General features: G+C 38.3%; 1 protein-coding gene across 7 annotated transcripts in view; it reads left to right on the top strand.

Moving 5' to 3' along the window:
* LOC122062025 (helicase protein MOM1-like) overlaps window positions 1-26,896 on the top strand; it is a 43,455-nt gene that overhangs the window by 11,520 nt on the left and 5,039 nt on the right. For 5 of the 7 annotated variants that reach the window (XM_042625655.1, XM_042625651.1, XM_042625654.1 and 2 more), the window contains 8 exons: window positions 16,646-16,694; window positions 18,869-19,002; window positions 19,147-19,210; window positions 19,648-20,049; window positions 20,154-20,327; window positions 24,772-25,696; window positions 25,880-26,106; window positions 26,648-26,752. In XM_042625655.1, coding sequence (XP_042481589.1) covers window positions 16,646-16,694; window positions 18,869-19,002; window positions 19,147-19,210; window positions 19,648-20,049; window positions 20,154-20,327; window positions 24,772-25,696; window positions 25,880-26,106; window positions 26,648-26,752 — 2,080 coding nt within the window. Of the gene's footprint in view, window positions 1-16,645; window positions 16,695-18,868; window positions 19,003-19,146; window positions 19,211-19,647; window positions 20,050-20,153; window positions 20,328-24,771; window positions 25,697-25,879; window positions 26,107-26,647; window positions 26,753-26,896 lie in introns of those variants that run through there. The other 2 variants (XM_042625657.1, XM_042625656.1) reach the window with 2 other exon arrangements.

The following is a 26,896-nucleotide window of genomic DNA, read 5'->3' as shown; positions in this document are numbered from 1 at the left end:
GAGCCTAGGGTTTCAACCTTGAGGTGAAGAAGAAGATGCAGGGGAGTGTGCTGAACAAGGTTCAGAGGGAAAGGGTTTGCTCATGAAGGATATATTAGGTATTCAACCTGTAGGGTGTAGTTTGGGTATTAGAGAATTTTTTTTTGATGACTTAACAGTCATTTCAAACGGCTGGGGACAGTAGATAGAATCTTTGTGTTTAGGTGGAGGAGAGTGATATTTTTGAAAAAGTGTAGGAGGAACTTGATATTTCGCCATAGTTCAGGGGATGGGAGTGATATATATATATATATCAAAACAAAAGATTACTTTACTAGACTTTTGGTTTTTAGCAATGTTTTACAATGATAAGATTTATGAAATTTTTAGAATTGAAAAAAACCCCAACATTTGAAAGTTGAAATTGCCCTTAAAAAAAATCAAAATTTGTTTTTGGCTTGGGGGGTTGACTTTTTATCTTTTTAGAATATAATTTTTAAATTATTTTATTGGATTCAAATAAGGGAGGGGTATTTGCTTATTTATAAATAATATCTTAAGTAAAAGAAATAACAAATATAAAACATTTACTTAAATATCATTTGACATAAATAAGTATTGTGCTTTGCAGTAAGGCGACTGCGCCTAGTCGTCTCCTAGGCGAAGCCTTGACAACTATGATCCACTTTGAGTGAATGATTAGAGAAAAGTAATGGAATTGGTTTTTTATGCAGTCAATTGGTTACTTTCTTCATATCTCTGAATGCATGCATTTAATTGGTAATAAAGACCCATGTCTAGATTTGCCTATTGTACAATACAAGGCCCAAGTATTGAACTCCCAAGGTAGTCTTGATGACATTGCATTTTTGTCTTCATAATAGATGATATTTCTTTATCTAGTCCGTAGCTATTGCGTCTGGAAATCTAATCTATATGTTGTTGATATATTTATATAAGCAGGTCTTACACGACCATCTGGGAAGTCCTTCAAATAGGGTCCATAATTTTGTGCCATGGAAGTGATGTTGCAACTCCGATCGTTGGATGGATAGGTGATGGGTTCCTAGAGACCTGTAAATTAGAAGAAGAAGAAGAAATGTTGAGACTCCCACTTCATTCAATCTTTATAAGTGTCATGTGACACAAGCCTACTACGGGCATAAAAGGAAATGAAGGACATAAAAGTCAAAACAATATAAGTTACTGTAAACGAGTTACTGTTCACATTAGCAATACCAGTGAACACTGTTCATGACATTGTTACAGTGATGTGAACCACTTAATCAATACTTCTGACACTCCCCCTCAAGCTAGAGCATAGATGTTAATCATGACCAGTTTGTTCCAAATACAATCAACTCTACAGCTCCCAAGAGACTTAGTAAAAACATCTGCAAGTTGTTCTCTTGTGCAAATATGATTTGTGAATATAACTCCTTGCCGTAGCTTTTCTCGAACAAAATGGCAATTGACCTCAATATGTTTCGTTCTCTTGTGGAACACGGATTTGATGCAAGATGAATAGCAACCTGGTTATCACACCACAATTGCATAGGAGATGCACTCTCAAACCCAAGCTCAACCAACAATTGCTTCACCCACATCAACTCACAGGAGACATGTGCCATGTGCCATGGCTTGATACTCAGACTCTGCACTAGATCTAGCCACAATAGTCTTCTTTTTACTCTTCCAAGACATAAGGTTTCCTCCAACAAAAGTACAATACCAAGTAGTTGATCACCTATCAATAGGAGATTCAGCCTAGTTAGTATCACAAAAACCTTCAATACCTCCATGTCCATGATTAGAGTATAACATATCACGACCTGGAGCTTTCTTAAGATACCTCAAAATATGAACTATGGTATTCCAATGGGACGTACGAGGAGAGGACAAAATCTGACTCACAACACTGACAGGAAATGCAATATCAGGTCAAGTCACAGTCCGATAATTCAACTTTCCAACCAACCTTGATACTTCTTAGGATCACCTATAAGGTCACCACTGCCAGCTGTAAGTTCTACATTGGGATCCATAGGAGTATTGAGAGGCTTGGACCCCAACATCCCGGTCTCTGTAAGTTAATCCAGAACATACTTCCTCTGAGAAAGTGAGACACCTTTCCTTGACTAAGCAACTTCAATACCCAAAAAGTATTTTAACTTTCCCAAATCCTTAGTTTGAAACTTCTGTTGCAGGTGAACCTTCAAGCATTGGATACCCTCAACATCATCTCCTGTGATAACAATATCGTCAACACAAACAAGGAATATTCTTCCCACATCAGATTGCCTATAGAAAATTGAGTGATCACTGTCATATCTTGACAGTCGAAACTCAAGAACCACATAAGAAAATCTGTCAAACCATGCCCGAGGAGACTGTTTCAAACCGTACAAGGACTTCTTGAACTTGCACACCATCCCAGACTCCCCCTGAGCAACAATCCCGGGAGGTTGCTCCATATAAACTTCCTCCTGTAGATCACCATGAAGAAACACATTATTCACAAGAAGCTGATATAACGGTCAATGATGAGAAGCTGCAAAAGATATCAGGGTTGACCTTAGCCACATACACCCGACAATAACCAATAGCATACTTACCAAGAGGTAAGGGGACAAGACCCTAAGTCTGATTTTCCTCCAAGGCCAATAATTCTTTCTCCATATCTGTCCTCCAACCAAGACTAGACAATGTCTCTGCAACAGACTTAGGAACATGATTACTGGAAATAGTAGAAAGACAAGAATGAAAAGAATGTGATAAACTAGAATAGGAAACAAAATTAGAAATGGGATGTTGGCTGCAAATCCTAACACTCTTATGCTGAGCAATGGGAAGATCAAGATCAGAAATAGGGATATATCTGATGCAAGATATGTAGATGAAAACGATGAGGTAGACACTATAGAAGCAGGGGGTGCTAGATCTTCCTGATGACAACAGGTATAAACTTGAACAATTGGTGGAGGAGTTGGTGGGGCTGCAACAATTGGAACCTGTGGAATTGAGTGATGAACAATATAAATGAGAAGATCATCATCCAACTTAGACATAACAAACGACTCATTCGGATAAGAGGTGGACTCAAAGAAAGATACATCAGTAGTAACAAAATATTTCTGCAGTTCAGGAGAGTAGCATTTATATCCTTTTTGGGTTCGAGAGTAACCGAAAAAGATACATTTAAGGGCTCTAGGATCCAACTTGGATAACCCTGACGATGATCACGAGTAAAACAACAACCAAAAACACATGGAGGGAGAACATACAAATAATTTGAAGGAAACAACAAAGAATGAGGAATACCACCGCAAAACGGAAGAAGGCATACAATCAATAAGATAGCATGCAGTCAAAGCAGCATGAGCCAAAAAATTCTTGGCCACCTTTATTTCAAACATAAGGGACCAAGCAGCTTCTGTAGAATGTTTGTTCTTCCTTTCAGTAACATCATTTTATTGATGGGTGTCTGAATAGGAAGACTGATGAACCATACCACGTTCAACCATAAACTTAGAAAGGGATCAGAAAAATATTCTTTGGTATCACTATGTAAGATTTTAATAGACAAGCCAAAGTGAGTCTGAATTTCAGCAATAAAAGCACAAAAAATGGATAACAACTTGGCACAATACTTTATTAAATAAATCAAGTAACTCTGGAATAGTCATCAACAAAAATGACAATATTTAATATCCAACTTATATGTGATACGACAAGGACCCCATACATTGGAATTAGCTAAAGAAAAAGGGTGCGTAAACCCTTGAGGGAGATAGCTTACACTATGAAGCTTCCCAAATTGACAAGACTCACACTCTAAACTAGAAAGGGAACTAAAACGAGGATCGAACCATTGTAGACTCTGCAAAGACGGATGACCTAAGTGGCAGTGAACTTGATGAGCAGACAAAACACTTGAACAAGCAACTGAAGGAGAATCATCTTCAAGAACCCCCCGATCCACAATCTTTACCAATCACTTTCTTTGTCATAAGATCTTGAAAAACACAAGAATCAGGATAAAATGTTATAAAACAATTGTAAGCATAGTTTTTAAGGCGGTAAGGCGATGGAGGCGTTTGGGGGTCTTTTGGAGCGCCTTAGCGATAAGGCGGGCATAAAACGTCGCCTTATCGATTAATTTTGGTATAAAACCAATCTATTTGGCTCAAATCCTAGTTGAATCCTATTACTCATATGTTAAATAAATATTAAAGGTTCATATTCATACCAATGTAAGATATTCATCAAGAAAACAAATCAATAAAGTGAATAAACTAAGTTCATCTTCATCAATCATCAATCATCAATCATCATAACATATTAACATATAATATAAATACATAATTATGAAACAAAATTATAAATATGAAGAAAAGAAGACATAAAAAATACAAGTATTTATTATACTTACCTCTATGATGCCAAAATGAATGCCTAAGCCCTAAGGTCATCCACTATATTTCTACTCCTGTCAAAAAAGAATGAAGCTCACCACTGCCGGAGCAAAATGGTTGCCTAGATCAGTGGTTCTTCCTTGTTCCTTGATTCCTTGTCAAAGCCCTTTCTTAAAACCATTGACAAAATCCAAACTCTGTTTGTGAATCGTGTTTTTATTTTGTTTGTTTTGGTTATTTTTGGTGGAATAAAGCTGATCCCATACATCTCAAGGGTTAACAAAACCATACACCTACCAATAAAAAATCTATATTTGGAATCTTCATCAAGTAATTTTAAAATGTGTTAAAAAAAAAAACCCATAAGGCGGCACTTCACATAAGGCGGAACACTGCCTTACCATCTCTAGACCGCATCAGTGCCACACCTTAGCAACGCCTTAAAAACTATGATTGTAAGCACGTGTAAGGTTGTTTACAGATAAAAGATCAAAAGGAAATTGCGGAAAATGAAGGATTGACGATAAAGACAATGAAGAATTGGGATGAACTACCCCAATCCCATTAACCTGAACTTGAGAACCATTAGCTAAAGTGACACTGGAAGATGATTTTTGAAATGAGGAAAATATACCTAAAACACTAGACATGTGATCTGAAGCACCTAAATCAATGATCCAAGAACTAGAAGAAGATAGACATGCAGTGGCATTACCTGTCTGGACAAAAGTAGCGGTGGAGGACTGAGTAGTTTGAAACTAATTGTACCATGCAAATTCTTCGTCTGTCATCATAACCATCTCCCCTCAGATGATCCAGGGGGAGTGGTGGTCTCAATATTTGCAACTAAATTAGAAAACTACTTTTAAGAAGGTTTGGTATGAAGTTTCCAACAAAAACGTTGGGTATGCCCTGGTTTGCCACAATGATGCTACGTCCGTACTGTTCCTGCGTTGTATGAGGATGTGGGATTACCAGTAGCTTGCCTTTTGCTATTTCCATTGCCAGTACCACGTGTACTACCACGACCAGTGTTTTGTGACCATAGTTGTGATTGTGCCAAGGCGAACCAAAGCATTGGAGGGCTGTCTAAGCGCTTAGGCATCTTCCTTAAGGTGAACAAAGCGGCCAAGTGTTATTTTGTATTTTCCTTATTTCTAACATTATTTAGTAAGCTACAGATACCTTGTATCATAAAAAATCAATATTAAACCACATTAAGTCATTAAAAATCAACATTTAGCCACATCAAATCATAAAAAATCAACATTAAGTCACTAAAAATCAACATTTAGAGAAATACTCTTGTTCTATAATAAGTTTGACTAGTCAAATGGTTTTATTTTACATGAGACTTTTTGTATTAGGTATAACATAAAATCAGTTTTTAGCAAGTCTAAGATTACTTAAATTTGAGTTGTGATGACAAAGTTATGCTTCGGTCAAATTTATTTATAGTGCGCGAATGCTGTTAAAATTGCTTGTATGAAAATAATTTTATGGATATCAAAGCAAATGATTATTTTACTGGACTTTTGGTTGTTAGCAATGTTTTAACATGATAATTTTTATTAAATTTTCATAATTGAGAAAAACCCCAACATTTAAAAGTTGAAAATTGCCTCTATAACCAAAATCCAGTTTTTGTTCTTGGACTGGGGGGTTAACTTTTTATCCTTTTGGAACTTGATTTTTAAGCTATTTTCATTGGATTCAAATGGGGGGGGGGTATTTGCTTATTTATGAATATTATCTTAAGTAATATATTTGGCATGAATAAGGGCAAAACAAATGCGACATGTAGTGCACAATAATGCGACTGTCGCTAGGGGTGCCAATGAGGGTTGGGCTGGGTTTTTTAAAACCCTAAGGTCTCTTAACTCAACCATAGCCTTGCCCAACCCTAGGTCGGGCTGAGATATTTTAGCTCAGACCCAACCTTGTCGTGCTTAGCGCAACCCAACCGAGCCCAGCCCAACCCTAATGGACCCTGATTGGGTTGGGCTTAGCCTAACCAAACCAGCCCAGCCCAATACTATTGGTTACTTTTTGTTTTTGGTGTGAGTACTATTTACCTAGTTGGTTGATCTTGATACATTGCAAAGGCCAAAGTTTTCGTATATATGTTAGGTTGTGAAGAAAGATTTTTTTTTCGGACTTTTTCTATTAGTATCCATTTATAATTATTAACATATTTATATTTTTATGTACTTAATATATAGGGTTGGGTTGAGACCTCAACCCAGGCCCAACGCTAACCCACTCTATGGGCTGAAATCTCAGCCCAGGCCTTGTTCGGGCTCAGGGCGGACCGGGCTTTTTTGACACCCCTAATTGTTGCCTAGGCCCTAGGCAAACCGCTTGAATGTCAAGTCATCACCTTGGTGACCCCTTGACAACTATGTATGAGACACAAGAGCTGAGCTGTCCATAGGTGTGGATTCATGAGTACTCTCGCGAGATACACGTTAGACATGGGAGAACGTATCCCCGAGGGGTGCCACCTTGTCTCCCCTAAGTATTTGAGAACGAACAGAGTATGACTCTGTTCCAAAACCACCAAAAAATATCCCATAACTGCAAGTTGCTCCCTTAGGTTTTGCATCTGCTACATGTCACCGCTAATAGGAAGTAGAGATTTCAATTCTTTATACATTCTCTTAAAATCAGCAAAATATTGGGTCAATGGATGACCCTTCCGATCAACTCAATAAAAGTTCAGAGATAACTCATAGATGCGGGAAAGATTGTTCTGTCTAGAGTACCGAAAATTTAGATATTCCCACAACTCCTTCATAGTATCAATATGGGCGACAAGATCGACAATCGAATTCTCCATAGAATTCAGAAGCTGCCCTTAGAATTCGTGCATCAACAATATCCTATGTAGTATCTGCAGCAGGCTTCGTCTTTGTAAGATGATTTTGTTGTTCACTACCAGTCAGATACAACTGCACAATTTTCTTCCATTGTTGAAAATTGGCAGCTCTTGCAAGTTTATTTTATGTGATTCTATGAGAGAATGAAGATACAACCTCAATCACTACGCTCTTGCATCAGCCATTGATGTAAAGAAAACAAGACGCACTTGGCCACAAAACCCGGCTCCATAGAAAAATCAAATTGATCCAACAACCAGGCAATCCCAACCAAGTAACCCTTCAACAGAGATCAATTCGATCCCCCAAAATTCTGACAAAGCCAATCCACAAAATACCTGGCCAAAGTCGATTTTCCACAAAGCCTTGACAAAAATCGATTTCCCACAAAGCCCTGACAAAAATCGATTTTGTCAAAACCCTGAAAAAACCCTAACAAAATCAAGATTGAACTCTGGACTTCAATCTCTAATCCACATATCATAAATCACAGATGAGACCTAGTTCTTAAGGCTTGTCATGAACTAGTCTCTAAAAGTCACCGAAAAACAGCATAGGGTGCTGTGCCCCTTTCAAAGAGAAATTGAAAGAAACTTCAAGACAAGATTCTTGATGGTTCACTCACCCTTGATTGAAGAAGGAACTTGTATTGATGAGAACCTGTAAAAATTGTATCAATTCTTTAGGATCTTGCTTTGATACCATGTAAATTAGAAGAAGAAGAAGAACAGGGAAAAGAGAGCGAAGAGAGATGGCTGTAACCTTTGGGAGTCACAAACTTGTGTTGACTCCCACTTCATTCAATATTTATAATAGTGACATGTGACATAACCCTACTATGGCATAAAAAGAAAATAAAGGACATTAAAGTCAAAACAAGATAAGTTACTGCTCACGTGAACAGTACCTGTTAATGCTGTTCATGACACTGTTCACGTGAACAGTATTGTGAACCCCTTAATCAATAGTCTAACAAGACCTAAAGATATAGGTTTCCGTAACTCAATAAATTGCAGATGCTGTGATGTAAAAGTGGCCAGAATTGAAGAAAACCTTGACAACAGGAAATCTGTAGATTAGATTGCTGTGAAATTCTGGTCAAATGTCACTAATATAATGAATAATAACCCTTTAAAATTTGGTTGGAATCCAACAGTCAAATTAGGAGTTATGAAAGTGTCCTACAAGAATAGGACACCAAAACCCTATAGATTGATGGAAACTTCTAATGGGGCAATAACGGTAGGTTTAAATAGATCAGAAACTAGGTACGACAACAATTGATTAATGAACAGATCTGATTTTTACCCACAGAAAATTATCTTTAATTGCAGCAGAAAATCAGTAGCTTAAACTCAGCTTCCCACTGGGAACTTGCTGGAATCCCACCAACTGAACCTTAGAATTCCACCAACGGTTACTACTAAATCTCACAGTAGTATGTTTGAATCACGCAGACCAACAACAAAGGCCATCTTTTATCCAAAATAAAAAGCGTTGGGTAGCGATACCCTTACATGTGCCAAGTAGGAAACTAGAAGTAAGAGAAAAATAAAGCTCTCCTAACTGTGGGAGAGGTGTTGAGGAGTTTTAGCTACATAAACATTATCCTATCTGTTAACCAAAAAAATTAGGATAGAATGCTTGAATGATCAATGAGACCACACAAACCTTTATTTATAATAAGTAAACGAGAAGCAAGATTACAAGTGTACCCCCCTTCAACTGACTCTCATTAATTAGAGTCGGTGAGAGTTGGTGGAAGGGAGAAAAGGCAGGAATGCCCCTGTGGCACCCTTAGTTAGATATTTCATCACCCCCTCAAGTTGGAGCATATATATCACACATGCCCAACTTGACTAAACAATGATGCAACAACTTCCCTCCTAGTCCCTCAGTGAACACATCAGCTAACTGATCACCAGAATTCACAAAAAGGAACACAAAAGTAACCCAACATTTCACTTTTCCTTGATGAAGTTTTTGTCAATCTCCACGTGCTTGGTACTATTATGCTGTACTGGGTTGTGGGCAATGCTGATAGCAGCCTTATTATCACAGTATAACATCATGGGGGAGATGAATAGGAACACTAAGATCTTTTAGTAAGCTACGCAACCACAACAACTCACAAATCCCTTGTGCCATGGTAGAAAATTCTGCTTTAGTACTAAATCTAGCCACCACTTTTGCTTCTTGCTGCGCCAAGTGACAAGGTTCCCGCCCACAGTGGTGCAATAACTAAAGATGGATTTTCTGTCAGGAGATCCAGCCCAATCAGCATCAGGCCTCAATTTGAAGTGATCATGAGGAGATAAAAAGATTCCTTTTCCTGGAGCTGACTTCATTCAGGTATCTCAGAATATGCAAAACAACCTCCCTATGAGAGGAATAAGGACCATGCATGAACTGATTTACCAAACTCACGGCAACAACAATGCCAGGTGTGTATGGGAGAGGGAGATCAGTTTTCCTACCAACTGTTTATAATGCCCTTTGTCAACATGTTCACCCATTTTTTTTTCCTTAAGTCTTGTACTAGCTTCCATAGAGTATTAGAAGGATGACAGCCCAATAATCCAGTTACAGATAACAGATCGAGGATGTACTTCCTCTTGGAGAGAAATATGCCTTTTGAAGACCAAGCAACTTCAATCCGAAGAAAGTACCTTAGTTTTCCAAGATCCTTTATTTTAAACTCAGCTAAAAAACCCCTTTAGACGACCAATCTTAACACTATCATTTTCTGCCACCACGATATCATCCACATAGACAATGAGCATGGTGATCTTATCACCGGATCTTTTTATAAACAATGTGTGGTCAGAATTACTCTGCTTATACCCCATAAAAGTCATCGCCTTGATCTCTCAAACCACGCTTTAGGTGACTGCTTTAACCCATAGAGGGCATGCTTCAATTTGCAGACCTTGCCTTAAGTTCCATCATTAGAGAAACTTGGTGGGATATTCATATAGACTTCCTCATCAAGTTCCCTATGGAGGAAAGCATTCTTCAAGTCAAGTTGTTGGAGATCCCATCCCAGATTTACAGTACACGAGAGTAACACCTTTATAGTGGTCAGTTTGGCAACTGGAGCAAATGTTTCCTGGTAGTCAATCCCATATGTCTAAGTGAACCCTTTAGCCACATGTCTTGCTTTGCACCTATCCACTGTGCCATCTATTTTCTGTTTAACCATAAACACCCACTTACAACCAACTGGTTTTTTCTCAGGAGGAAGAGCCATGAGTTCCCATGTAGCATTCTTTTTCAAAGCATCCGTTTCTTCCACCATTGCTGCCTTCCATTTTTCATCTACAAAAGCTTCGTGCCAATTTTGGGGAATACGAACAGAAGAAAGGGAAAACACAAAAGCATGATAGGAGGGAGAAAGGGAATTATAAGAAACAACATAGGATATGGGATGTTGGGTACAAGTCCTAGTGCCTGTCCTAAGAGTAAGTTTCTCAGGAGAAGAAATTTTACCTAATGAAATGTTAAAAAACATGGGATATGGGATGTTGGGTACAAGTCCTAGTGCCTTTCCTAAAAGCAGTAGGTTTCTTATGAGAAGAAATTATATTTGATTAAGTGTTAGGCTCTGGAGAAGGCTTTGGATCCAGGGCTAGCAATGGGATGTGCAAAGGTGCTGTAGTGATGGTGGTGGTGGTGATTTATAGTTGCTTATTTTTGATGTAGCCGCTGTGATATACCTGAAGATTTGAATCATCAATCAGCCTTTGAAATTCACCAATGGTCTTCTAAACTGGAGTCTATCTCCCCCTAAGGTGGAACAATAGTCTCTGTCACACTCTCCTCTTGAAAAGGACTATCAAAGGATGATGGATACATTGGTGGAGCACTATAAGAGGATGGTGGAATACACTGGTGGAGCGAGAAGAGTCAGAGTCACATCTTCACTATCAATATCAGACTTCCCCTGAAGAGGTGGCGAGGAGTAGTAGCCAACAGATGCATGAAACACATCCATGGTTACCATAGTGCGCCTAGTTGGAGGGTAGTAACATTTGTATCCCTTCTGTGTTGGAGAGTAGCCCAGAAAGAAACATTTAAGGCTCCGAAGTTCCAATTTCCCTGGATAGTGATGGTTCTAAGCATAACATTTACACCCAAATATCCGTTGAGGAACCAAAAAGGATGAAGCCCCTTGAAGAACATCAATAAGAGTTCGGGAATCTAGAACACGAGTGGACATGTGATTGATCAGATAAGCAGTAGTGAGGACAACATCACTCCAATCATAGTTCTAGGTTTTAGAAATTGACAAATTTTGATGGTTTCGACCCACCCTGAGATTTCGAATTTTCAGAAATTTCGACCCAAATTTCTAGAATTAGCCCAAAAATATATCTGGTTTCTACTATGTTTTGGAAATTCTGGTCAAAATTGTCAAAACCTAAAATTTTGAACCTCTCTGATGCTTTAGATGGAACGTGTTTGGCAAATATCATGGCTCTAGAAATTTCTAGTAAATGTCGGTTCTTGCGCTCAGCTATCCCATTGTGAGCTGGGGTACCAACACATCTTGTCTGATGAATTATGCTATGGTTAGGAAGTTACCATTGGAACTGACCCTCCATGTACTCATTGCCATTGTCACTACGGAGAATCTTTAGAGTGACATTGAACTGTGTTTGAATCATCTTATGAAACTTTTGAAAACAATGAAATACTTCACTTTTGTGTTGCATCATGTACACCCAAGTAGTTCTAGAGTGGCAATCAATGAAAGTCACAAACCATCGTTGACCAGAAATAAATGTCTGGGAGCCGGAATCCACACATCAGAATGAACCAAATGGAAAATAGAAGGATTTTTTTTTATGTAAAGGAAAATAACTGGAACGAGTCTGTTTAGCCAGAGTACAAGCTTCACAAAAAAAAAATCATCCTTGGTACATTGCTTAACTAATTGCGGAAATAAAAAAATAAAAAAAATCCCAAGTGCAGAGTGTCCTACTGCGGAGTTAGTTACTTGTAATCTACTCCTGCATTACAATGCCATTGGTGTAGATCAGATAAAACATAGTGAAACTGATGAAGTGGATGAGTGACTGCAGCTGTGGAACGACAACCATCATCAAGCAAGTGGAGACCACCCTGCACTTTACCACATCCAATCGTCTTTCCCTTTTTCAGATCCTGAAAAAGACTGTGGAAGGGAAAAAGTTACTTTGCAGTTCAAGTCCCTAGTAAGACTACTAATGGATCTTAGATTAGTAGTAAAATTAGGGAAATGTAAAACTGAAGATAAATAAATAGAAGAAGAACACCGAATAGAACCCTTTCTAGAGTCGAAGGATAGGGAGCCATCTGCTACTTGAACTTTATCTCTGCCTAAAGTGGGAGAATTATGGTGAAAAACAAGCTAGAATAACTAGTCATATAGTCATGGCACCAGAGTTAATGATCCAAGGACTGGAGACCACCGATCCACAATGACCACCAAACAAAATACCTGAATAAGCAAAGTTGGAACCTAAAGGAGTGGCTGAATTGGTTGGATCCGAAGCAACTGATGAAGTAGAGGCCTTCAACATACGCTAGAAAGTCTGTACTTCTTCCTTGGAAAGACCAAAATCAGTTGCAGGTGGTAGTCTCAATTTGATTAGCTTTGATTTTGGATTGACCACGACCACGACCGCGACCACGACCACGACCACGACCACGATCACGCTTTGCCTCAAAATCATCTTGTTTACCACGAAGTTTCCAACATGTGGCCTTGATATGGTATGGGTTGTTGTAGTGTTCACATTGAACAATTTCCTTGGTAGTATCCCCCACTGCGAGATGACCCATCTAAAGTAGGAGTGGAACCAGTTACCAGTTTCTAGGGCTGATTTTTCAATATTGAGAGAATGAAGCATGGTAGTATGACGACACTCCTCTATATGAACAAGGGCAAAAGCATGCTCCAAAGTAGGGAAGGAAGATCTGCTAAGGACCTGAACACAGATCTGATCATATTCAACATGCAAACCAGCTAAGAAATCATACACGCTGATTTTGTCCACATGCTTGCGATAAGCAGCATGTTTGATGCACTGGTAGGTTGATAGTCAGCATAGTGTTCAAGCTCATACCACAGACTTCAAAGTTCAACCTAGTATTTTGAGACGGGGAGTTTTTTTCTAAGTAGTGGTATGAACTCTCTTACAAAGGCCATACACTTAAGCATCATTCCCTACTTGTCTATAGGTTTCCTAGACAACGGACTAGATCTGGGCAGCAGTATCCAACAACAAAAAGCCCCTAGTAATGACTGGTGCGTAGAACTAAGCAAACTAGACATTACCAGAGAGTCATTAGTGATCCATCGATCTTGAGGGAAACCCTCTTCAGATGGCTTCGCAGAGGTGCCAATGATGTGTCCAGTAAGCCCTCGTCCAACACTAGTCAAGGGGATAGATCTTGACTAGATGAGGTAACTAGTTCCGTCCAATTTCCTAGTACTAGCACCAAAGGGCATGTACTCATTGCAACCTTGCTCATTAGGTCCTGAAGTTGCAGTAGTAACATCAGACATGATGGCAAAGGAGAAATCGACTCATATAGGGAGAAATTCAAAATCTTCAAAACCAGCTGTCAAAAAGTGCTCAAACTTGGATTGAGTTGCCTTGTAGGGTATTGGATCACTCCAAAAATTATTTGCTTTTGACAAGTGACTAGTGAGATTGACCAATTAGGGCGTTGGGAGAAAACCATAAAATTGGAGAAAAGAGAGAGCACACACAAAACCTTGGTAGATAGGGCCACATGTAGGTTTGAACTCCTCTTTAGGGGTGGGTAGATGCTCCTCCAAAAATCAGATGGATTAAAAAGAAGGGATCCAAAAATCGATGGAGTTAGGGTTTTGGAGAAAAATTTTGATTCTTGGCAAATCGCAGATGGGTATGGTCTTCAATCTTGCAAAATGATGGGTACTTCCAAGTGCAGTACTTGACCTTCAAAAAGGGGAGATTTGTTCGTAATAGTAGGAAGAATCAAACTCCAAGAAGGGAAGAATAAAAAATCGCAGAGAAGGGAAAAAACTGTAATCAATTCTTGCAGGGATTTTGTGTTGAGGTGATGTATAGGGCAGCATCTAGATTCATAAGAATCACCTCATTAATGCTGTCCTGTGATGGATTTAGGGAGATAAAGAAGAGAAGAGAAGGGGATGGAGGCTTACGATATAGGGAGCGAAGAAAAGAGGGAGATTGAAAACCTAGATCAGAATTTTGGCTCTAGTACCATGTTAACAACAAAAACTAGGGTAGAATGTTTGAATTATCATTGAGACCACACAAACCTTTATTTATAATAAGCAAAGGAGAAGCAAAAAGGGGGAAAAATTATTGTCATCATATCTTAGTTGTCGGTATTAATGTTTATTTCTGTGTTCTTGTATCCCTAATTTAATTTCCTGCTTAATGAAGGTTTGTTCTATCATCATGCCCTACGATTTTTTTGTTTATTCTGGTCAGATCTTTTGGGACATCCTTTTTATTGGCTGTTTCAAGGAGCTAATGGAAGGAATGTAGCAACAGGATATTTCAAGAATTCTAATAACCTATATTTAGTTTTAAATGGATATTTGGCTCCTCCCATCCCTTGTTGTATGTTCTATTGTGAAGTAGTTTAATTGCTTGCAATTAGAAGATACTTTAGCGACTCTGAGCTATTTTTCCGCAAGATCTCCTCTACAATATCGTCATTGCAGTAGAACCAAATTCGGGATGGATTGGTGTGGTTCTTCTAAGCCCTGTGACACCAGAATATTGAACCATGGAAGAAAGAAAGGCATGAGAGAAAAGCATATTGGTAGTGATTGTGGGCCCCAATTCTGGGCTGGAGGGGACACTAAAGGCCTCTACCCTTCCATCTCTTGGATAGATAAGAGGGAGGCAGACTTTTGATTTTTTTCATGTTATGTTGTCCAAAGATTGGAACAGATTCGATTGATGGGTCATGTAGGAACAACTGAACAAGGTTCAAGTCTATAGTCGGTCTGTTAAGATGCCTCAGCTGCATACATCACTGCACTTACATTCGACACCTACTGTAAAACCTGTACCTTATCTTTTCCAACTTACCGGCGACCGCTGTTGTTTCAAAGTTAGCTTCAAGTTCTAGGGCAGAGTTTGGGATCAGTTTTCAGGAGGTGAACCTGTGACTTCGCATTGTAAGTCTGATAGTAGCCAAACCATAGTAGCCAAACCAACAAGGTCTTGTGAAGAGCCAGATCCGTTACACTCATAATACACGGGTCTGTTTTCAATAGAATGGGTCCTCTGTGGTCGGGGTCGTATTTGTTTGTTTTGTATACTCAACGCCTTATCTTTACTTCTTCCTTTAATTTTGGAATATCTAATGCAGCCACAAATACAGTTGTACCTTCATATGCTTTATGCGCATGCTAAAAGTTTCCACAAAAGAGGCCCATATTTAGAGGGGGCCAAAAAAAAAAAAAAAAAATCTACTGTTGAAGTGTCATGTTGCTTTTCCCATCTTTTTTCTAGGTGATTACAAATGTTTATAACTGCCTGTTGGGACATTCAATAATGGAACTAAGGATTTTAAGAAAACATGACTTTCTTTGAGAGTTGTTCCATTTCATCTCTTAAAAAAAAGGCGTACCCAGTGCACAAGGCTCCTGCTACTGTGGGGTCTGGAGAGGGTCATAAATCATAATGTACGCAGCCTTACGCCCTCTTCACGGAGAGGCTGTTTCCCTACTTGAACCCGCGACCACTAGGTCGCAATGGAGCAACCTTACCATTGCACTAGGGTCCGCCCTCTGTCCTATCTCATCTTTGATGCATGCGTAATGAGTCTGTAAGAGTTTGTGTTCTCTAGATTATTGTTTTCATGTTTAGGAAACTAATATTCATGATGTGACGCTGGTACTTCTGTTCAGAAGGTTTTTTGTTTTCTTAGGTTGGTTATATTGGATTCTTCGCTTCTTCATCTTTTTTCCTTTTTGAGGGGGGTGGAGGATGGGGATTAAATATAATTTTGGGAGCTTATATGTAATACATATTGGTGGTATAGAGTGGTCTGTGGGAATGTGAATGCAACTTCTCAGAACTTGATTCCTTCATTGAATGTTGATTAGCCATTTGATCTTCTCTTTGGTTCTTGAGTTGGTACTTGTAGATCATTTTCCTTCTAAGCAACCTTTGCTTTGACAATGATCAGAACATGTTTCTATTATTCATTCAATCTGTGCATCACCAATTGCTTCAAGTGTGCTATTAAGATATTGAAACAAGTGGTAGATGTGAACTAGGATCCTGTCATTTTATTTTCTGAAATGTAATTTTTTACACTGATTTGGCTAATACATGTTATTCATTTGGGCAGGGTGGACTTTGATTCACACGAGCTGGGGTTCTGCTCTTGCAATGCGAAAGTGAGGTTCTTATTTGCATTTTCTTTTTGGAGCATAATATCTGTAAACACCTGTAAATTTCGTTGGCACATTTTCTTTGTTGAGAAGCTTTGCTTGACATAGCGTTCAAAACAGGAAAGAGAGGGTTTACATTTGCTACTTCAGGAGAAAGTGCCTTTTGAGAGGATCATCTGAAGATAGAACATGCCATTCTTTTGATGCGGAAATTAAATGTTTCCACTACGTTTTTCTAAATGCATGCAAAAGTTAGATGTGGAAGTTTCCCCTTCTAATTTTACAAGATCATTTGATTTTAAGAAGATACTGTTTGGTCAATTGATGCAGATCTGAAGGTCTATTAATGTAAGACTAGATAAGAGTACCCAGCCCCCAAGTAGGGTCCACAAATAACTCCACCAAGATGCCAACACTGGTACGAATATCAGTATGTAAAATAATTCCCAAACAGTGACCTAAACCCCACACAGTAACCAATTGTCTAGGGTATTCCAGTTTCCAGGGTCAAAATATAGGAAATAAAATAGTAAACAGATCACCACTATTCAGATACAATTTAGGACTCAAACAATTATCAAAATAAAGTCCTAGTATCCTGAGAACAATCCCCCCAACGTTAGACTGAAACATGGACAGAACAGTAGTACCTGAATCTGGGATTTTTAGGTCAATTGGGAGAAATCCAAGTACTCAGAGAATAAGGCCCAGGAGGGGCTGAAATTTTAGTCGAAGGAGGCTTAGGGAAGCGTTAATAGAACCTCAAAATTATAGCCTGAGTTGACGTCTGTAGATGAGAACCAAACAATCTTGATCTAGGTCAAGAAATAGGAGATTTGTTGTGTTTCAGCTACCAGGCCTCAGATGGCCACACAAAGCTGGTTGAGTGGTCTCCTGGAGGTGCCTATCAAGCATTCAAAGTAAGAGTCTTATTTGAGTATTAATTGAGTCTTTTATAATAGGTTGTAAGGGGTTTCAGCATAGCGTACGAATTTGGAGTTTGCCTTTTGGTTTTGTGCGATTCAGACCTCTTTCTACAAGCTTGGTAGTGGTTCCGAGCTAGGGTTTGGTGGGATGCCAACCCCGAGGATCAGGTGGGAGTCTTGATTTATATTCTTATTTCTACTTATCTTCTTCTTTATTTTTAATCAGGTTATTTTCAATATTTTTTTTCCTGGTTGATGTAAGATTTCCTACTTGATTACAAATTCTAAAAATCTTAGTTTCGGTTATGAAGTTTCAAATTCTGTTTTCTGATTATTGTCCTGCTTGCTACTGTTGATTCTGCCCATAACTAAATCTGATTTTAAGGTCTGATGTCACCATTGATTTCAGAGTCTAAATTATGCTGAAACTTTATTTAGTTTTGGAATTACAGAAATTGCTTTCTGCTTTCACTGCTATTTCTGTTTCTGTGATTGCTCTAATTTCCTATTGAATCAATTCTGATTTCTTTGGAGGTTTTATTGAATTCTGGAATTTCTGTAAGTCGAATTCTGTAACTCGATTTTAAAGTCCTACTTCAAGGAGTAACCTTCACAGTTCTGTATCCTGCCATTGGATCTCTTCCAGATTTACTGGTATCTTCTACTGGCTGTTTAGACCATTGTACCAAAAGTAATTATCAATCTGACTTTTTTTCATTGAGTTCTTAATGTTTCCTTGAATTTGGGTTTTATTCCCTCTTCTGCATTTAAGAGGGCAGACCTAGGTGCAACAGTAAGGTTGCTTCATTGTGACCAAGTGGTCACAGGTTCGAATCAGGAAACAGTCTCTTCGGGGGTAAGGCTGCGTACATTATGACCCTCCCCAGACCCGCAGTGTGGGAGCCTCGTGCATTGGGTATACCCTTTTTATTCCTTTGTCTGCATTTCTGGTTTCCTTAGGTTTTCTTAACTTAAAATGTGGTTAGATCCCAGTAGTAGTAGGTAGTATGTCATTTTTGCACAAAGTGACGGCTCCAAGACTGCTGTGCATTGCTGGTTTCCTTGAGTTTTCTCAAATTTTTTTAACATTTGAAGCTGCTAAAACTTCTGTTCTGATTCTCCAAGACTTCCATGACTTTCCTGGTTACCGTAGGCAACAAGCCACATTTATTGCTTATTTATTATATACTGATATCCATGCTGTCAAATGCGAAATACTTTTCTAAATGGTATTCTTGTCCATTTGTTACTTAGGAAGTCTGTGTGCAAGAAACTATTTTGGGAAGTGTAGAAAAAGATGGAGTAAGTTGTTCCCACATGGAAAGAGAAAATGGGGCTGAAGATGATCCCGCTCTTGATAAAACTGAAGGCTTCCCTGAAGTTCGTAGGTACATTATCTCCCTTTCATGTGGTTGACTGATTTTCTTCATGATTGCATTGTTAAATTTTGGCATGGGCTTTGTCCTATTCAAAGTCTCATTGTTCTTCCCTTTTTTGTTTTCACTTTAGCTTTTATGGGACTTCTCTTTCAGGCAAATTGTACATTGTTCAGGCAATTTAGTTTTTATTCCGGAGGTCCCAACTCCTATTGAGGAGGTATGTGTTTTTTTCTTAGCTGCTTATCTTTCTGTTCCTTTTTTTAATATGTAGCTAGTGGTGACGGAATATGGCTTTCATAGACAAACTTATTTTCAAACTACAAAATCTTTTGTAAGGTAATACCTACTAGAGAGGAGAGTTGAGTCCTGAACACCTACGTAAGTAGTAATGTCCATATCTGCTATGCAAGACTCATTTTGTGCAAGCATATAGATTAACCAACTTGGCGCTCAGCTAGATTGACTTTGCATTATTAGCAGGATGCTCTAACTAACTGACTAATGGACTGATATTCATCTTCTTATCTTTGTTTATCCATTTTAAAAAATATGAAGCAAGTGACAATATGATGGGGTTGTACCGTACTTTATTTATTCTTGATTAATTTGAAATTTCTGTATATGTATTTACCTTCCCGTAATGCTTCTAATTAGGATAGAAGGGAACCTGAAGCTGGGGATGGGACAGGAGTTGCTGAAGAATGTCACAGTGATGTGCAGCATTGCAAGACTCCAATAATTTTTCAAACTGAAGCTGACCAGAATGCGTCTGTTTCCTGTAAGCTTGATTCTGGTAGTGAGGGGGCCAGCCCTGATGCTTTGAAGGTTGATTCCAGTGATAATACTGGTAAACTGGAGCACTTGGCACAGTCTACTCCATTGGAGCATAAGTCTGAATCCTCCAAATTTGTAGAGTATTGGGTTCCTGTTAAGCTTTCCAATGTGCAGCTTGAGAATTATTGTGCTGCCTTATTTTCAAATGAAATGTCTCTTCGATCATGTTCAAAGAATGACTCTGTTGGGGCCCTTCGTGATTTACTTATTTCTGCGAGGAAGGTTCGCTTCGTGATATACTTATTTCGGGCGTGTATGTTTATATATTTAGTGGTGTTTCTGTTAGCTTTTTTCATTTGATTTGCCCATATGGTATTTTCTGGCAGTGCTGTGATCATCCCTATCTTTTGGAGCCATCTTTGCAAAGTTTGCTCACTAAAGGTCTTCCTGAAGTGGAATATTTGGATGTTGGAATAAAGGCAAGTGGCAAGCTGCAACTTCTTGACAAGATCCTTCAAGAAATGAAAAGGCGTGGCTTAAGAGCACTGATCCTTTTTCAGGTACCTGAATTACTGGCTGATACTTTCCGGTACCATTTTCCATTTTCTCTGTGCTCTGCTCTACAATAGAGTTTCTGATGTAGTAGCACTGGATCAGGTGAATGGTTATGACAGGCTTTGGCTAAGATAAAAAGCTCATCCAAGTCTGGTCATTGGTAGTTTAATAATAGATGGTTTTTAATTTTTTTTTTTTTTTAATTTTAATTCACAGGGGGGTATTTATGTACTATTTATCTTTTAAATAGTGAAACTCCAGTTATTAGAGCAAGGGGGGGGGGCGCATTCTAGTGGTGGGTTTAGTTTAGAAGAGTAATTTTAGTTACGTAGGAAGTTTATTTAATTTCTAGTTGTTATTACTTATTAGGAAGTTAAAGTCGAGCAGGATTCTATTTTCTATAGAAAGTTGTAAACAAATCCAATTGATGGTTAGTGAAAACATATATTTTTATTGGAGATTTGAGAGTGTGAGATGCTTCTCTTTTCCTTTTTATCCCCCCCGTGATCTCTTTTCTCCTCTTTCTTTCCTTCCTTCGATCTCTCTTCTTCCCCTATCTTTCTCTCTCCTACATCTCTCCTTATTTGTCTACTTCATTTGTCCTTTTCTTCCACTATTGCAAGGCACTGCAGTTGCAGGATTTCAGCAAGCATCTTCTCTGGAAACAGTCTAGAAAACAGATCCATTTGGATCAAATGATTACCAAATCGATACCTGTTCTTCTCCTATTTCTGCCTTTTCTTCTAGTACCTTATTTTCTTATTTCTGCCCTGCCGTGTTAGTATATATATCTTTCTGAATATTTATATCTGTCTTGTTGGTATATATCTTTTTGAATATGTTCCTTTGATTTCTCCAAGTAAAGCCCCTCGCATTGCGATGCCTTCGGCTTGACCTTTCATAAGCGAAGACACAATAAAACGTCCATAATAAAGATGCTAACTGTCTGCTCTTGTTTCAGCACACTTATGCTCTATTTTACAAGGAGATACTGTTATTTCCTCTTGAACCATAGTAATCTTATTTGATCAGATCATTGAATTGTTTCTTTCTCTTGAAATATCTTCCACTCCTATTTTTATATAAATATAAATTTTCCCTGTCAATCTTTTATATATTCCTTGTTTGATTTCAGATCTGCTAATTAGTTCCTGAGTCCATTCTTTATTTTTCTGTTAATCTTTATTCCCTGCTGTTAGTTATTTTCTATTGTTTTTCTGTTTCATACCAATCACCTGTCATCTTGATGGTCTATCTTTTCTTACTTCTGTTCTCTTTAAATTTCTCTGCTTAGTATGACATGGCTTTCCTATTCTGCTCTAAAGTTCAGTCTATTTACTTGCTGTTAAACACATAGATCTGGGTCTATTAGCAACTTAATTAACCCTAGATTCTGATTTGGGAATTACGGTTTCAAGGTCTGCAGTGTTTGGTATCAGAGCCTAGGTTCAAACCACCTATTCTGCCCCCCTTTCTCCCCCATCGATTCTGTTTCGTCTATCTCCCTCTAATTCTGTTTGCTTTCCCAGTGCTTGAGCCTGATCTGGGACATCTTTGCAGGTTAGCAGCAGTTTAGTATATTGGTAGTCATTTTTATATATTCCTTATTTGATTTCAGATCTGCTGATTAGTTTCAGATTTTCATTCTGTTGATATTCAGAATTATTTATCTGTCATTTCTCTTATGATGATTTTCTATTTTTAGTCTATTTCTGTTCTCATTGAATCCTTTCAGATTAGTACACTTCCATCATATCTGTGGGGCCTGTGAGCAGATTGTAATTCACAAATTCTCTAACAGAGAACTGTTGGATACCAACATGCATTAGACTAAATAATTCAATAGCAAAGGGAGGAGAAAAGGGGGGGGGGGATATGCAAGATCCCAAAAACAACACTGTTATAAAGCCAGAATCCTGTAACCAAACCAAGAAAAGAAGGAGAAGAGAAGAGAAAAGAAGAGGAGAGATGCAGACAAAACCATGGGAGGCAGTCTGCAATAGAATGAATGACTGTCACAGACTCCTCCCCCCCTTTCATAATATTCTGTTTTAATAAAAAAAGTAGTACATAGACAAATTTACCCCTGTACCCTGCGCTACCCATTACAAGAATAATAATGAGATAAAATAAAACTGGAAAGACAGAAACACCCCTAGAAACTCAATAAACATAGAGCAGAGGATACATCCTTAAGGGGGGGGGGATGGGGGAAGAAAAAGAGACGAAGGCAGTCCCCAAGAGACGACAATAAGCCTGTTCCTTGGGTAATCCTCAACATAATGGGGAGGCATCGAAGCAAATTTGGAGGACACATCAAAATAGACGTCATTCCAAGTCTTATCAAATGATCTAGAGTTGAAAGTCCATCTATGAAGGTTGCGTTCCATCCAAATGTGGTTGATGGTGGCCTCAACGGCGAGCTTCTTAGAAGTGTCGCAGATAAAGTTGCTGGCAAAAGTCACGTCAATTCAAATCCATTCTCTTATAAGGTGGAAGGGCCTTCTCCTGGCTGGTTAGCATTAATGTAAGATCGGATCACAAGTGATCCAATCCTAGGTAGGATCTTTATTAATTCGATAAAAATCAGATTCAGGGACGGATAGGATGAACAAAACAAAAAATAAGAGAATAAAGGGAATAATGGGGGGTAGGGGAATGGCTATCTCAGCCTGGGTCTCTCATCCCTTGCTATCTTGGCTAATGATCATCCTTTCTCAGGGAATAATTTTGCAAACAGCAAAAATAGACTTTTATTCAATCAAAATTCGTGTTCAATGTTGTAGTCCCTTAGAAACTTATATAGAAGACTCAAAACTGACAAACACTAAAAAAGAAAGGCCTAACCCAATCCTTAACTAATTGGGAAACCTAAACTGACTAAAAAACTGAAATAACAAAGAAAATAGACTCAAAACAGAACTCTAACTAAACTAATGAATTAATATCGTTTTCCTACTTTCTACCCATATTTTAGGCCAATCAAAGTGGTTTATTACAAAGAAAATCCATGGGATCAAATGCCGAACATGTACATAACTCAACCCAACCCAAGGCTATTTTCAATAAAATAAGCCCATTAAATGACTTATCTGCATTAAGCATTTTGCGAGGACATGCTTCTGGATGGTGGAAGTGAAAGGGCACTCAAAATCTTAGCCTGATCAGGTGGGTAGATCAGAATTAATTCAAGTAACAATAAGTCTGATTTTTTCAGAAGTAATTCAAGTAACAATAAGTCTGATTTTTTACCTAAAAACAGTGCATCCACACGTGCAAGGTTGATATCAAATTGCAGAGAATCAAACCACCAATTGATCGCAATATTTGGATCTGGTGTACCTCCAGTGTAATGCAAATAACTCTTACAATATCGGCAACATCAACTGGCAGATTTGGAAGTAATTTCAGATCTCAAAACCTTGAAGAAAATTTCCAGAAACTGGAATCGTAACCATCGTGCGGATAAAATCTGACCTTTGTATCCAAATAACTTCATGTCCACCAAAGTATGAGTTGTAGAGTCCCTAGTTTAGCTTTGTATCATCATTAACTAGGGCAAAAAACAGTAGATAGGCAGCCAGGTTGGTGCAACCAGAGAAGAATCACAGTCCTTTATTGGAATATCAAACCATGAATTGAAAGGGGAAGATTACTGGCTATTAAAGCACTGATACCATGTGACAATATCAGAAGTGTAAGTATAACAACCGGTAATCACTCAAGAAGAAAGTGAGATGATAACATAATGGGGTAAGGGAAGGGAGGGTCAGTTAAGTGGACAAGGGAATGGAGGAGGGAGTTACTAACATTTACCTTAGAAATGCTACTGGTGACATGAGGTATGTGAACATCAAAATTTGGAATGTTGGTTGGCTAAAGCCTAGAAGCAAGATTGGATGTAGTAATTCACGTAATGTGAGCTGAAAAAGTTGCAATTATATGTATACGCATGTACATTGTTAGTTCTTTTGTACTGTCCAGGACTACATCATGTGAAGCCGCAGAAGGATGTGAACAGATTATATTCCTGTGTTGGGATAGCAAACTATTGCCAATTAATTGGATTTAAGAGGTGCATCCCTTGATTGCCAGAGTAGTAGCGAAAGAGGGGACTCCTTAATAGATTCACCACCCTTGACCCAATCATTTTCATTTGTGGAGATATCTAGGGAGAAACTTCCATTTCCCATTGGCTTGAGGGCTTTTGATTGATTGGCCATTTCCCTTTCAAAACTTTGGAAATGGCTCTTTTGAATAATGTACTTGATGTTGGCCTTCATGTCACTGAAACAAAACCCAGCCTGATTCAGAGGCCAATTTGTTTGATTTTTGTTCTAGTTCTGACCTTGGACCTTTTTATTCAGTTTCATCACTTCATCGCCTTGATTAATCCTGTTAGAGAACTGTTTTTTATTCTTATTCTTTGACTTCTTTGTTATGTGACAGTCATTTGGTGGATCTAGACTTGGAGATATTTTGGATGACTTTCTGCGACAAAGATTTGGGCCGGATTCTTATGAACGTGTTGATGGAGTGGTCAGTTCAAAGAAGAAGCAAGCTGCCATGAACATGTTTAACAGTAAGGAGAGAGGGAGATTTGTGTTTCTATTAGAAAACCGTGCTTGCCAACCAAGCATTAAACTTTCATCAGTGGATGCTATTTTATTATTTGATAGTGACTGGAACCCACTGAATGATTTAAGAGGCCTGCAGAGGATCCATATTGATTCACAGTTTGAACAGCTAAAAGTATTTCGTTTGTATACGCCTTGTACTGTTGAAGAAAAAATTCTGAATCTTGCAAAGCAAGATATGTATCTTGATACCAATATACAGAATATAACCCGTAGTCATTGTCATATGCTGCTTATTTGGGGTGCATCTGATCTGTTCAGTAAATTGGATGAGTTCCATGGTGGTAATACCTCAGTTTCAGACTTAAATATTTTGTCCGATGAGCCATTTTTGAATGCTGTAGTGGAGGAATTGTTGATACGTGTACCTCAAAATGCTGAAAACGATAATAAAAGCAATTGCTCACTAATTTCAAAGGTTAAACAGAGTGGTGCAATCTATTCAAGGGGCATTCCTTTACTTGGGGAGAAAATGCAGTTGAGGGAGGAAGAGCCACCCCATGTTTTTTGGACAAAATTACTGCAGGGAAGATATCCTCGGTGGAGGTATTTGTCTGGATCTTCTCATAGGGTCCGAAAAAGAGTTCAGTATTTCAATGAGTCACCAAGAAAATCTGAAGTCGAGTGTGAAGAAGTTATGAATAAGCGCAAGAAGGTAACAGACAACACCACTGATACAACCTCTCTCAAGCCATCACTGGAAGACAAAAGAAAAGTACTTATTGGGGGCAAGGAAGGTGAGATTTCTGTTGCTGCTATAGTTTCATGCAGTTTTTATGGAACCTCCATTTTTGTCTAAAATATTTTCAATCTGTTTGGGAACAATGAAGATGGAATATTTATAAAGATTTATCTTTCAATTACCACTTTCCATTTTCTTCTTTTCATTCTGTGAAATTGAATCATATCCTTTTTTGCAGGAACATCTGGAACTCAAGCTGGTAACAGGTCTCAATCCTTGCCAAGGTCAGCAGTTAATATGGGGGACATAAATCATGTGTCCTCCATGGCTAATGAAATCTCGGGTGTATCTGAAGGTCACTTGATTGAATCTGAGGAAAGAAAAAAACTGCGAGAGGCCCAGAAGAGTCTTCATCTCTTATTGAAGCCGGAGATTTCAAAACTCTGTGAAATCCTAAGACTTCCTGTATGCATCTCATAAGTTCAAATTACACAAGCTGTCTGTTTTTGATAGAATCGTCTGTATTTGTGGCTTTTGTTATTCTTTGCCCATTTTGATGCTATTTGCACTTATCGTCGCCAACTTCATCTTTTGCTTAAATATTGTTTCTTTAATCAATGCCTTCCTTGCACATGACTGAACCTTCTCACTTGAATTTAACTTAATGCCAATAATTGGGTCCTAGTTTGCATAATCACAATTATAGTTCTATTTTTTCTGGCCCTGCCATTCAGTAGATTTTGGACAAGTTTTCGCTTCATCATGTGATTATTGTTCAGGAAATATAGCATTGGTTGTCATCCGAATAGAGATTTACAAGTTACTCTATTGTTTTGTTTTCCTCATTTGGTGGCATATGTGCTGATTTCCCAAATATCTTTAACATGCTTCTGCTGTTATTGTTGTCGATGTTATTTTCCCTTTTGCAGCCTTGGCAATGCAGTTCGTGCTGGCAACTTTTAAGCATGGGTATCTGATTTCATCTGATTGTCTGAATTAAATGCAGGGGGACATCAAGGGTATGGCTATAAGGTTTCTTGATTATATAATGAAAAATCATCATGTCAATAGAGAACCAGTGGCCATATTACACGCTTTTCAAATCTCAGTGGTTAGTGTCTTTTTACTCTATTTGTTGCTTCTTTTTATTTGCCCCTCAGTTTTTGTTCTATATGTTCTATACTTCTATTGATGCCGAGTTGGTGGATATTCCATCATCTAAGTGTTTATAAATTTTCTGTGTCAACATCTTTGC

Source organism: Macadamia integrifolia, chromosome 14 (assembly GCF_013358625.1).
Source record: "Macadamia integrifolia cultivar HAES 741 chromosome 14, SCU_Mint_v3, whole genome shotgun sequence".
Lineage (NCBI taxonomy): Eukaryota > Viridiplantae > Streptophyta > Magnoliopsida > Proteales > Proteaceae > Macadamia > Macadamia integrifolia.
Note: the sequence above shows the minus strand (reverse complement) of the source record. Positions and strands in the feature narration are given on the sequence as shown.